The sequence below is a fragment of the Oryx dammah genome, unplaced genomic scaffold (genome assembly GCF_014754425.2).
Source record: "Oryx dammah isolate SB20612 unplaced genomic scaffold, SCBI_Odam_1.1 HiC_scaffold_20, whole genome shotgun sequence".
In the NCBI taxonomy this organism is placed as follows: domain Eukaryota; kingdom Metazoa; phylum Chordata; class Mammalia; order Artiodactyla; family Bovidae; genus Oryx; species Oryx dammah.
The window spans coordinates 62,635,727-62,650,870 of record NW_024070204.1 but is presented as its reverse complement, the minus strand read 5'-3'; the positions used below and the strand labels follow the sequence as shown (position 1 = coordinate 62,650,870).

Here is a 15,144-nt window from a genome sequence, read left to right as displayed (position 1 = left end):
CTCTGACCAACCAATCCAATGAGTAACATAACTGATACCTTTTTATGCGATTTCACTTGTTCTTCTCCATACTTTTGAACTTCCTTTATTAATTCTTGCAATTTTCTAACAAGATCCAAGTGACAATTTGCTAATTTCTCTGTAGATGTTTTGAATACATCCCACACTGGTGCGAATGTTCTAAAGTGAAGAAAACATGGGAATAATTTACTAAAAGGAAAAAAAAGTTTAAAGCTCCAAAATAGAACCACTGGAACTAATGGGCAGAAGATTAGATTAAATTAAATCACAAATGAAATGAAAGACGGATCTTGATTTTTTTAGGCCTTGGTTATTTAAAATATTTTTATTTTAATTGGAGGTTAATTACAATATTGTATTGGTTTTGCCATACAGCAACATGACTCCACCACAGGTATACACGTGTTCCCCATCCTGAACCCTCCTCCCTCCTCCCTCCCCGTACCATCCCTCTGGGTCATCTCACTGCACCAGCCCCAAGCATCCAGTATCATGCATCGAACCTGGACTGGCGATTAGTTCCATATATGATATTATACATGTTTCAATGCCATTCTCCCAAATCATCCCACCCTCTCCCTCTCCCACGGAGTCCAAAAGACTGTTCTATACATCTGTGTCTCTTTTGCTGTCTCGCATACAGGGTTATCATTACCATCTTTCTAAATTCCACATATATATTTTATTGTAAAGTAATTAACCTCCAATTAAAATAAATAAATTTATATTTTAAAAATAAAGAAATAAAATATTTTTATACCTCAGATACACAGAAATGACTTAATCCATATCATAGGTCTGGCCATGACCCTCTCTTAATTATGTCATTTTCTGAGTTGATTTGGTTACTTAGATTTTTATCAGAAGACTTTCTAATCACTGTCTGTTTAAAATTAATCTATTATCAAATCTCAATTTTAGACCCTATAGTGCTCCATTTAAAAAGCTTCATTGAAAATAAAAGCTCCTGGAAATTCCCTGGAAATCCAGTGGTTAGGACTCCACACTTCCAATGCAGAGGGCACAGGTTGAACCCCTGGTCAAGGAACTAAGATCCCATAAGCCATGCCATGCAGTGTGGCCAAATAAACAAATACAATTAAAAAATAAAAACTCTTCTGAATTAAAACATGCAAAAGTTAAATCTGCACATGACTTAGCTGGTTTTAGAAAAGGCAGAGGAACCAGAGATCAAATTGCCAACATTCGCTGGATCATCAAAAAAGCAAGAGAGTTCCAGAAAAAACATCTATTTCTGCTTTATTGACTATGCCAAAGCCTTTGACTCTGTGGATCACAATAAAATGTGGAAAATTCTGAAAGAGATGGGAATACCAGACCACCTGACCTGCCTCTTGAGAAACCTATACGCAAGTCAGGAAGCAACAGTTAGAACTGGACATGGAACAACAGACTGGTTCCAAATAGGAAAAGGAGTATATCAAGGCTGGATATTGTCACCCTGCTTATTTAACTTCTATGCAGAGTGCATCATGAGAAACACTGGACCGGAAGAAACACAAGCTGGGATCAAGATTGCCAGGAGAAATATCAATAAACCTCAGATATGCGGATGACACCACCCTTGTGGCAGAAAAGTGAAGAAGAACTAAAAAGCCGCTTGATGAAAGTGAAAGAGGAGAGTGAAAAAGTTGGCTTAAAGCTCAACATTCAGAAAACAAAGATCATGGCATCTGGTCCCATCACTTCATTGGAAATAGATGGGGAAACAGTGGAAACAGTATCAGACTTTATTTGGGGGGGCTCCAAAATCACTGCAGATGGTGACTGCAGCCATGAAATTAAAAGACGCTTACTCCTTGGAAGAAAAGTTGTGGCCAACCTAGATAGCATATTCAAAAGCAGAGACATTACTTTGCCAACTAAGATCCATCTAGTCAAGGCTATGGTTTTTCCAGTGGTCATGTATGGATGTGAGAGTTGGACTGTGAAGAAGGCTGAGGGCCGAAGAATTGATGCTTTTGAACTGTGGTGTTGGAGAAGACTCTTGAGAGTCCCTTGGACTACAAGGAGATCCAACCAGTCCATTCTAAAGGAGATCAGCCCTGGGATTTCTCTGGAAGGAATGATGCTAAAGCTGAAACTCCAGTACTTTGGCCGCCTCATGTGAAGAGTTGACTCATTGGAAAAGACTTTGATGCTGGGAGGGATTGGGGGCAGGAGAAGAAGGGGACAACAGAGGATGAGATGGCTGGATGGCATCACTGACTCGATGGATGTAAATCTGAGTGAACTCCGGGAGATGGTGATGGACAGGGAGGCCTGGCGTGCTGTGATTCATGGGGTCGCAAAAAATCGGACACTACTGAGCGACTGAACTGAAGAATTATTTTAGAATTGTTCTCTGAAACTTTGTTTCAGATTTTACCCAGGTACTTCAACGAACACTAGACAGTCCCCTTTCTACTACACTTGGTACAGAATGTGTCACATTTTCCTATCACTTTTTCTCAACATTGAGAATTTAATATTTTTAGCAGGTTCAAGTACTTTCAAGAATTACTGCACTGTAATATCATAGACAATACTTAGGATGCCAAAGGTCAGTTTAAACTAATTGGTCAGTAGAGAATGATATAAGAATAATTTTATCCTATGCTTTCCTCAGGTACTTCATCAATAGCATTTGCCTTGCTCTATGATAAAACAAAGAGTAGCAATGATCACTAAGGCAAGAAGGTAGAGAAAGAAATTACTCATCCTAATATGTACTCTTTACCAGTTGCTGTGTTTCTTAGCCAGCAAGAAAGCTAACTGACACAATCATTTTAAGCAGTAACAATAATGTTCAAGGAGGATAAATACTTAAATAGGACTGTTCTGATCAGATCTTACCTCCCACTTTAGAATCTAATCAGCACTAAAACTGCCAAGTAATTAGATGGAAAATTTCAAGAGAAAAAAGGACACCTGAAAAGTATCCACTCACAACAGCACCAAAATACATGTGTATCACTTCAAGTAAATCTGATACCTGATAGTCTAGATTTCACAAAACAGATGAGAGTGTCCCTTTACTTTAACAAAGGAGGTTCAGCATAAGATTTCTTTAAATAAGGTTTCTTTAAGGAATTACAACTATTCCCTTTTATAAAGGTTGATACACACAACTTTTTTCTGGCCAGGTAATACACAATAACATACAATAAGCACTAAGAAATGAAACTAATGAATCCAAAATATGTTTAAATGCAATTAAATTCAAAAGATAAAATTCAATTTCAGTAATATTTAAAATCTTTATAATCTTAAGTAACAACACTAACAGAAAAAAAATGAAATAACATCTATTATTCATGAAAGGCATACATTTCAAAGACAGAAATGTTGTCAGTAACTTTCTTAGGAAACACCTTTTTTTCTACCTCTCACCTGGTAACTAAAAATAAGGTAGAATTTCCTAGATTAAAACTATGGCCTCATGTTCAGTAAGACAAATATCATACAATATTACCCATGTGTGGACGGCATAAATGAACTTATTTATAAAACAGAAGTAGTCGCAGATGTGGAAAACAAACTTATGGTGACCAGGGAAAGGGGGAGGAGGGATAAACTGTGAGATAGGAACTGACAGATACACACCACTGTATATAAAATATAACTAACAATAACCTATTGTATATCACAGGGAACTCTAGTCAATACTCTGTTAATGGCCTACATGGGCAAAGAATCTTAAAAAAAAAAAAAAAAAAACAGAAGTAGAGTCACAGATGTAGAAAACAAACAAACTTATGGTTACCAAGGGGTGGGGAAGGATAAACTGGGAGACTGGGATGGACATATACATACTACTATATATAAAATAGATAACGGATAAGCACCTCCGCGGTACTATCATGGCCTATATGGGAAAAGAAATTTTAAAAAGACTGGGTATATATATATATACATACATACACACACATACATACATACATATAAATCTATGGATAACTGGTTCACTTTGCTGTACAACTGAAACTGATACAACACTGTAAATCAACTATACTCCAATAAAAATTGTTTTAAAATATTATTTCTAAAATATCAATCATACTGGAAACCTAAAAGAGTGAGTGTATGAAAGAAAATAATTTGCTATATATATGTAAAAAAAAAAACCTATTGGTTAAAGCTAGTTTCTATTATTCCAGTTATTTTGTGGCCCTTCTACTCTGGTCAATAAAGAAGAAATTATGTTTAGAAGAGGCAAAGTCTACATGGAGGAGTTAAAAAGAGGAGGATGTGAAAAAAGTGAGGAGAGAGTGGGAAAAAGAAGGAAGAATGAAGTTGCATGGAAGGAACCAATAACTGCAGGACAACTGGGAGGTAAAAACAAACACAGCCATCAACTACCAGTCTCCACTCTCTAGGTGAAAACAGAACTGCAGAAGGTCCTCTTGGCTGTGGCTGTTAGCACTTACATAATGGACAGTGTCACCACCCTGAGGATGAACTAAAAGCCCTATTCCCCTTTATCTGGGCTACAAACTAGGAAGACTTCTGTTTAAACTCGTCCAGTTACACTAGAGAATACTTTCATAAAACAGTCATTCTTAACCAGCTTTTTAGATCATAAGAACCATATGTGAATCTGATAACCGGTATACACCCCTTCGGAGGTATGGATTAACACCTACACAAAATCTCATATAAAATTTTAGGGGAATCATAGATTCATCAGAATCCCAGATGAAGAGGAATATTTCACTGAGTATCACTGTAAAAATCTTTATACTAAGTAAATATAAGACTATTTTAACATCTTAGTTAAAATATAATCTCTCCCCCAATTTTAGATAAGTAAGTCAGATTAAGTATTCCTTCCAGACTTGTTATTATTCAAATTACACAATAACTCTTTCCAGAGTTGTTATGGCTATAAGTATACCTCATTTAAAACATATTCTTATTAATAATATTCATTTTTCAAAGAAAAATTTCCTGAGCACATATTTTTAAAGGGAAAATTTAAAGGTAGTCTATAAAATCATAACTGACAGTTTTAATGCATTTTAATCATTTCAATAAAATTTATATTAAGTGAGTTTTTAAAGACCACTGTTCGACAGAATGTAAATGAACTTACAGAAAACCAGAATAATGTGCATAACACATAACATTTATAATCCCAAAATTATACTACTGAAAGACTATGTAGTTTTAAAGGGGGAAAAGTAAGTTTCATTTTGCATTAACTGATTCAACAAATTCAGCTGTATTTTCTATTAAGTCAAGAATATATTCATATAGGCATATTTTAAACAAATAATTATATATTTTATATTTATGAACTATTACATCTTTAATGGAAACCTATTATTCTGAAAAACTTTGGCTAAATCAACACTGAAAGCGCTTTCAAAGAAATTAACTCACCCAAGTTGTGAATAATTGCTTGCAGATTTTGCTAGTTTTGTCATTGACCTGGAGTACGCCTCTTCTATTGTAGCCCTGTTAAATCAAATATCAATATTGTAAGGGCTCTTGTTTAATGACCAAAGACAGAAAATACAAAATAATTACAACTGCAGAAATAAACAGATAAATCAAAGTATATGTTAAAAATAAGTAGGTATGTGGTCATGAATTTCTGATCTATCTTTAAATGCCCTTTGTGCACATCTATTTAAAGAATTTGTCTGGTATAGAACTAAAATAATGTTTGTCACCAAGAAACTTCAGTATAAAGTCACTCTTTTTTTTTAGTACCAATGGTCATGTGAACAGGAAGAACAAAAGTACCGCTTCCTATATTCTCTCTATACATACAAACTGATTCAGTATGAAAATCTTTTGTGTTTAACATAGTTTTATTATTAACACTGTGATTTCACGATTATGCACGCTTAATAGAATACGAGATTGATGACAGTCATCTGCACAAGACTATTAGCAAGTATGAGATCCTGAACCTCAAGTTCTTAATCTAGTCTGTGATTAGATCTAAAACACTAACAAATAACTATTTCACACTATAATATTGTGTTTTACATACTATTATTCAGCATACAGAATTTTATGCTAAAAAAACTGAACTAAAGCCATTAAATATAGAATAGAAAAAAATGTTCCCATAGGCACATAACTTACAAATAAAAAATATGATACTGTCTTGGCCTTTCCAACTCTACAGAAGTTAAGTTCTGTCTTACCTCTCCCATAATTACCCTATCCCTTCTCAATCTGTGCTACCCTTAATAGAGGAAGTCTACAACCACCACTGCCTTCCATTTATTTACTTTGATAGGTTCAACTAACATTGTTTTTAGTGTGCAAATTCAGATCGACACCCTGTTCTTGAATTAAATCATCTGTTTAATATCTGAATGCCTCAAGCATAACTCTACCTAGATATTTTAATTACCTCAAACTCAAAATATCCAAAATAAGCTTACCTCCAAACTCTTCCCCAAACCCAACTCCACAGAAACTTAAAAAAAAAAGGAACTATTAATAGCAACTGACTCTCACTGACAGCCCTGTGATTTTTTCCTGCTTCTTTAAACTTTTATGTGTCTTTTTAATATACTATATTACAAGAGTAGTACTTTGATAATTTTTTAAAAGTTAATACAGAAATAATATATCAGTGAATAAGTTAAACAACAAGGAAAAAATAGTTCAATTTCCAGTAATAGCAAATTGATCTAAAAACCTTCCAATGAGAAAGGAGAAAAGTAGAAGAGGTGGGGGGTATGCCTAAAGGGCATCAGAGAACTAAAGACCAGTTAAGAATCAGTAAGCCAAGATCCAAGAGGAGGCTATCCAGAAAGAGACAGATATGTAGGGCAGCTTTTCCCTGGGGGCATCTAGAAGAGGCAGCTAAGACTGAGAAATGGAGCAAAGCCTCACAAGGTAAGGGATATAAAACTAGCTTCAGACTTGCCACAGGTGGGAAGCATGAGAAAATCTATATCCTTTAAATTGAGACCCAAAGAGTAAGCATAAGGAGTTAAGGATGAACCATAAGTAGGCAAGCTCTCAAAGTGACTACAAACTCTTATCTTTTCAAACTTTGATACTGGACCCTGTATGGTTGTCTTAAACACATTCCAACAACCACCAGGCACACAAAGAAAGAAGACAAGATGAGCAATCAGCAGAAACAAATTTAACAATGTTCCAAATGTTAATATTATGAAGCTCAGACTTTTTGAGTTTATGCATTATAAAAATATAAATTCTATATCTGAAAAATACAATAACCAAAATTAATATCTCAACGGATGCAGTTAGACTGTAGATTTAATACACTGTAGTGTGTGTTACTCAGTCGTGCCTGACTCTTTGTGACCCCATGGACTAAAGTCCACCAGGCTCCTTTGTCCATGGGATTCTCCAGGCAAGAATACTGGAGTGGGTTGCTGTTTCCAATCTCCAATACAGAATTGGTAAACTAGAGAAAAGTGAGAAGAATCTATTCTGGTTTAAAGCTCAGTGAAACATAAACTAAAATATAATATTGTAAAATCAACTACAATCCAACAAAAATTAATTTTAAAAAAAGAAAAGCTCAGTGAAACAAAAGACTGGGAAACAGAAAAGAAAATAAAAGACAAAGGACAATGCAAAAATGTCTGACATGTAAAGAAAGTAAGAACAGGTCAGAAGAAATATCTACAAGAGATAATGCTGAAGAATTTTCCAAAACTGTTTAAAGCTATCAAACCACAGGTTCAAGTTAGCCCAACAAATCCTAAGAGGACAAATAAAAAGATATGTACACATTAATAAAAATAAAAAGATAAGTCACATCACAGTAAAACTGGGGAAGGTCAAAGACAAAAAGAAAATCTAAAAGCAGCAAAACCCTTCCCACCATCAAATGTTACCTTCAAAGGAACAATAATTATACTGACAGCTAACATCTGAACAGTACAATGCAATAATCTTTGAAGAATTTTTTTTAATCTAGTAAAATGCAAACCGATAAAACTCATGGAAAATAACATAGGAGAAAACTTAGATGACGTTGGCTACGGTGATGTCTTTTTAGATAAATCACTAGAGACACAATCTAGGAAAGAATTCACTGATAAGTTGGACTTCATTAAAATAAAAATCAGCTCTGTGAAAGATGTCAAGAAAATAAGAGGACAAGCCACAGACTGGGATAAATTATTTGCAAAAGAATGGGAAAAAAAAAAAAACATTATCCCAAATATATTGTTGACTCTTAAAGCTCAACAGTAAGAAAGCAACCTGATTAAAAAATGTGTCAAAAACTTTGAGACACTTCACCAAAGATAACATACAGACGACAGACAAGCATATGAAAAGATGCTCTACATCACGTCATCAGGAAAACGTAAATTAAAACAAGATACCACTATGTATCTACTAGAATGGCCACAGTCTAGAACACTGACAACAGCAAGGATGTGAAGCAACAGAAATTCTCTTTCATTGCTGTTGAGAACGCAAAATAATACAGCCACTTCACAAGACTCTTATCTCACAATCTAGCAATTGCGTTCTTTGCTATGTACTCAGAGGAGTTGAAAACTTATGTTCACGCACAAGAAAATGGTTACAGTAGGTTTATTTGAAAAGCAACCAAGATATCTGTCCTTCAGTAGAACAGATAGAATGGATAAGTAATGGATAAATAATTCACATCCAGACAGTGGAACATTATTCAGCATATCACTAAGTGAAAAAAGCCAACCTAAGAATGCTATTATCACATACTGTCTGATTCCAACTACAGCTGACCTTTGAGCACCACAGGTGTGAACCACTTATACACAGATTACTAAATGATCCACAGCTGTTTGAATCCATGGACACAAAATTGCAGATATGAAGTGTCCACTGTAAAAATATACATGATATTCAACTACACAGAGGGTTAGCACCCCTAAACCCTGTGTTAAAGAGTCAACTACAAATATGACATTCCCGAAAAGGCAAAACCATGGAAACATTAAAACAGAACACAAAGGGTTCTAGACAAGTGAAAATACTCCACAGAACATTATAATGATGGGTATATGTCATCATACATTGACCAACCCATAGAATGTGTAACACCAAGACTGAGCCCCAAGATAAACTACGGATTTTGGATGATTGTGATGTATCAATGTGGATTCATTCTTGGTTTAAAAAAAGTCTCATTCTGATGAGTAATGTTGATAATGGAAAAGCTATGTGTCTGGGGACGGGGACACACACAAAACCTCCTTTCAATTTCAGCTTCCCTGGTGGCTCAGTCAGTAAAGAATCTGCCTGCAATGCAGGAGACCCAGGTTTGATTCCTGAGTCAGCAAGATCCCCTGGAGAAGCAATTGGAAACGCACTCCAGTATTCTTGCCTGGAGAATTCCATGGCCAGAGGAGCCTGGCTATCAATTTTGTTGTAAATCTAAAACTGCTCTTAAAAAATAACAAAAAAAATCTTCCAACTAGAATACTATACCCAGCAAAAATACAAATGAAAGTAAACCCTTAATAAAATAATGGATCTAGGTGATGAGCATCAATGGCTACTAACATCATGAAAGAGAGAAAACCAAAATATTATATGTCTTTGATGGAAGTATACATATTGCCAACAAAGCAGTCTCATCAAAATATTGAACTGAATTTTATCTAGTTGCTACATTTTATTCTATTACATTTTTTTCTTCTCTCACCTTAGAAGTAATAGCCTCATTTTTTTTTAGTGGTTATCCTAGAGATTGTAACATACTTCCTTGATGTATTAATTTCTAGTAATAATTGGTACTTTTATCATCTTCCTGAAAACGCAGGAACCTGAGAATACTACCACCTCCTGACTTATATACTTTATATTCCATTATGAGTATGTGTGTTTAATTTTTTACTCTGGAAATTTAAAGTTTTCTATTTTTAAAACACTTTTTGTTGTGGAAATGCACACTTATATGCCATTTTTGTGTGTTTCTTTAGCTTTTTATTATAAACCACTAAGTAATGAATTGTAATATAGTTTCAACAGTTTTTAGTATTTTCACAGTCTTGTTTAAAACAGTACTTGACATCAAATTATTACCTGTCTATAGACACTTATGTATGTATCTCTAACAGCTAATGATTTAGAGGACAATAATATTGCCCAGCTAACAAAATTAATGATAATTAAATATTTTTAATGTCCAGTTTATTTGTTCAAGCCAGGTGGTTATGTTTTTTTATATGTTTTGTATAGTCATTTTTTAGACTTATTAAAATTATTTTACTTTTCCTCTGGTGCTTTTGTCCTGGATCACTTTCCTTCTTTTTAAAAAACATCTTTTAATACCTCTTAATGTGGATTTTCTGGTGATAAATTCTCAGTTTTTGTTAGTTGGTCATATCTTTAATTTATCTTCATTTAAGAAACTTTTTATTATGAACACTTTCAAACATATACAAAGCTTACTCAGAAGCTAGGATCTCAATATAGTGAACTCCCATGTTGCCATCTCCGTGCTGCAGCATGGTTAAACCATAGCCAGGCTTGTTCTGTCTACTCCACACCACTTCTACTGAACTGTTATAAAGCAGATCTCAGACTCAAAGACTTTGCACTTCACCCATTAGCATTTCAGATGTGTCTGTGAAAGACAAGGGCAATTTCAAAAACAGAACCACAGTATGTTACCTTATCTAAAAATATAGTATTAGTTCTCCAATGTCACCAGATACCTAGTCAGTGCTCAGTTTTCCTCAATTGTCATATACACACACAGTACATGTAATTGATTTTCTCCAGTCAGGACCACAGCAAGATTTATACATTATGTTTAACTGATGTGAGTTCTGAGTCTTTTTATCTGTAGCTTTCCTCACCTTACTGTTTTTTTGATGTTGAAGGAACCAAATTATTTGTTCTATAGAGGGTCCCACATCCTAGAACATGCTAATTGCATATTCATAGTTTTAACGTTTTCCTTTACCCTAATATTTCATGTTTGAAAGTGTCCATAACAAAAAGTTTCTTAAATGAAGTTAAATTAAAGATATGACCAACAAAAACTGAGAATTTATCACCAGAAAATCCACATTAAGGGGTATTAAAAGATGTTTTTTAAAAAGAAGAAAAACGATCCAGGACAAAAGCATCAGAGGAAAAGTAAAATAATAAATCTAAAAAATGACTATACAAAACATATAAAAAACATAACCACCTAACTTGAACAAATGAACTAGATATTTAAAATATTTAGTTATCATTAACTTTGTTACCTGGGTAATACTATTGTCCTCTAAATCATTAGCTGTTAGAGATACATACATAAGTATCTATGGACACTTACACATAAGTGTCTATGGACAGGTAATAATTTGATGTCAGAGAACTATTTTAAACAGGACTGTAAAAATACTAAAAACTGTTCAAACTATATTACAGTTCATTACTTAGTGGTTTATAATAAAAAGCTAAAGAAATACACACAAAAATGGCATATTAGTATACATTTCCATAATAAAAAGTGTTCTAAAAATAGAAAAGTTTTAATTTCCAGAGTAAAAACTTAAACACACATACTCATAACCACTAAAAAACGAGGCTATTAATTCTAAGGTGAGAGAAGAAAAAAATGTAACAGAATAAAAAATAGTTAAGGCCAAAAGATAAGAAAGAGAAGGACAAAATATGAAACAAGTAAGATAAACAGAAAAAAATATTAAAATAGTAAAGAGGTTGGCAAACTGCAGCACCATCAGCAAATCTGGCCAATTGTTTTCATAACTAAAGTTTATTAGAACATATCCATACTCATTTATTTACATGTTGGTCATAGCTGCTTTTGTATTAAAGAACAGAGGGACTTCCCAGGTGGTCCAGTGGCTAAGACTCAAGTTCCCAATGCAGGGGGCCTGGACTGGATCCCTGGTGAGGAAACTAGATCCCACATGCCACAACTAAAACCTAGTGCAGCCAAACAAATACATACATTAAAACAACAACAACAACAACAAAACCACTAGAGCTGAATAGCTGCAACAGACACCAAATCACACAAAAAGCCTTTACACAGAAAGTTTGACAGCCTCTGACACAACAAATTTGAGCCTAAATATATCTGGAAATACACTGATGCAAAGTGTATTTAATGATCCAATTAAAGAATAAAGATTGTGAAAATGGCTTTAAAACCAAACAAGAAACACATCTACACAACAATACAGGTAAGAAAAAAAAATACAAATTTCATGCAAATACTAACTAAATGCAAAAAGATGAAACTTTAAATAAAGAAGACTTCGACACAAAAAAAACACTGCTAGAGATATAATAGGACACTTTAGAATGAAATTTTTTTTAAAGTTCAATTTACCTGAAGATGTACTAGTTCTAAATTTCTATCCATATCGCCCCAAATATACAAAGTAAAAAGTGGCAGAACTACATAGATGAACATTCATAATCTACATATGAGATTTTCAAAACAGCTCTTTCAGAAACTGATAAAATGAGCAGGATTAAAAAAAAAAATGAGAATATATGAGAATTGGAAGAGAAGAATTCACAAATTTACCATAATATATAGTGAACTTGATACCCAGCAAATGCAAAATACTTTCAGGTAGGTAAAAATATTTACTAAAATTGACTCTATCCTGGTCCATAAATCAAGTCTCAACAAATTTCAAAACACTGGAAATCATACAGAGTATGTTCTCTAACCACAATGCAATTAAGCTTGAAAAAAAGAAAAAAATATACCTTTAAAAATGAATACATATTTGGAAATTAAGAAATATACTTCTGAATAACCCACAGAGGTAAGAAAGAAAACACAATGAAACTTTAAATATATATTTAAACAAAGTACAATGAAAATACTATTTCTCAAAAATAATAGAGTACAACAAAAGCAAGGCTTGAGGGAAATACACAGAGTTAAATGAATATATCAGAAAAGAAAAAAGTTGAAAATTATTAAGTTAAGCATCCATTCCCCAAAATTTAGCAATAGAACAGCAAATTGAACACAAAGTTTAAGGAAATAAAGAATAGAAGTTAACAAAACAGGAAATATATAAAAAGAGATCAACAAAGTTAATAACTGGTTCTTCATAAAAACTATTAAAACCAACAAACATCCAATGAGACTGATCATGAAAAAGGGAGAAGACACAAATAACCAGTATCGGGAATAAAAAGTAAGACATCAGTATAGATCCTGTAGACAATTTTAAAAGTTCACTAAAGAATGTAAGAAAAACTTTTTGCCAATATATTTGAAAATTTACACAAGGGAAAACTCTTAAAGTACAACTTACCAAACTGAGTATCTGAATAGTCCTGTAACTATTTAAAAAATTAAATACATGATTTAAAACTTTCCTACAAAGAATTTCAAGCCCAGGTGGTTTTACCAGCAAATTCTATAAAACACGTAAGGAAGAAACTATAATCTTCCACAAATTTTTTCCAGAGAATACAAAAACAAGGAATACACCCCAACTCATTTTATGATGCCAACAAATCTTGATTAGCAAAACCTAAGAAGGACATTTAGAGAAAGGAAATTTTCAGGTCAATCTTACTCATAAATATAGAGGCAAAAATATAAAATAAAATAGCAGCAAACAGCTCTACTAATGTATAAAAATGATTAATACATCTCCACTAAATTTGGCTTACATCAGGACTGGAAAGTTCAAAATTCAATGTAATTCAGATTAACAAAAGAAATAACAAAGAAAACATCCATTCATGATTTTCTTGAAAAGGAAAACAAAAGCCTTACAAAACAATATGTAGAATTTCCACAGTCTGATAAACAGTAGGGAAAAGAACTGGAATAAATATTTGAGTGTGAAGTGGGACTGGAAACAAGACTAGGACACCTCTCATCACCATCTCTGTTCAGCATTACACTGGAGGTGTATGCCAGTGCAATAAGAAATCAAATAAAATATACACAGATTAAAAAGGGAGAGGTAAAACTGTCATTTTCACAAGATGACTGAACACACAGAAAATCCAAAAGAATCTACAGATAAATAAAATTACCAGAATAAGTAAGAACTCCCCAGGCTGCTGGACATAAAAATCAAAATATAAAACTCAAGCATGTTTATGTAGATCTGCAACAAATAACTGACCAATTGCTTTTATCTAGAATATATAAGAATTTTTGTCAATGTATTTTTTAAAAGGAAAGAAAAACCAGAAAAATAGGCAAAAGATGAACAGATACTTCATTAAAGAAAACATGCCAATTATATATGAAAGGATGTTCAGTTTCATTATTCATCAGGGACATACAAGTTAAAACCACAATGAGTACTACTTATCAGTATGGCTCAAATAAAAGGATAGATAAAACCAAGTGTTGTTGAGGACATGGAGCAGCTGGAACTCTCCAACAAGGCTGCTGCTGCTGTAAATTGGTTCAATCACCCTGGAAAATTCTTTGGTATTATCTACTAGAGTTGAACATACATATACTCTAAGACTTGGCAATTTTACTCCAGGGTAAATGAAAGTGAAATTGAAAGCATTAGTCGCTCAGTCATGTCCCACTCTTTGTGACCCCATGGGGTGTAGCCCACCAGGCTCCTCTGTCCATGGAATCCTGTTAAATTCTACACCAGCATAATTAACTAATATAAATATATGTACACTGAGACACATGTTCAAGAATATTCAAAGCAGTATTACTTGTAACAGCAAAAACCTGGAAGCATCCCAAATCTCTGTCAACAGTAATAGATAAATACATTCAGTATATTTACATAATTTGAAATTAAACAGCATTATAAGTAAATTCAACACAAATGAATCTCACAACAGTGCTGAATAACAGAAGTCAGAAAAAATACCTTCTACAGAATTAATTCAAAGTTAAAAAATAGGCATAACTTACTTCCTTTGACAGATAAAATTACCATATACCCATAAATGGAACACTACTCAATAACAACATGGACCAATCTCAAAATAATTATACTGAGTGAAAGCACTGGACAACTAAGTATATCCTGCATGATTCATTCAGATAAAATACTAGAAAATGCAAACTAACTTAAGTATCAAAAGCAAACTAGTATTAGCTTATGGATGGCGGGGTGGGGAGAGAAGGAAGGAATTACCAAGGAAAGATAAATATGTTTACTATCTTGTTTGTGGCGATGGTCATGAGTATATGTA

At 33.5% G+C, this 15,144-nt stretch overlaps 1 protein-coding gene across 1 annotated transcript in view; it reads right to left on the bottom strand.

Moving 5' to 3' along the window:
* The window catches only part of FCHO2 (FCH and mu domain containing endocytic adaptor 2), a 118,294-nt gene that overhangs the window by 80,537 nt on the left and 22,613 nt on the right, over nt 1–15,144 (bottom strand). Inside the window, exons 3-4 of the mRNA XM_040262705.1 lie at nt 5,407–5,481; nt 39–180 (exon numbers count right to left, since the gene is read on the bottom strand). Coding sequence (XP_040118639.1) covers nt 39–180; nt 5,407–5,481 — 217 coding nt within the window. The remainder of the gene's footprint in view (nt 1–38; nt 181–5,406; nt 5,482–15,144) is intronic.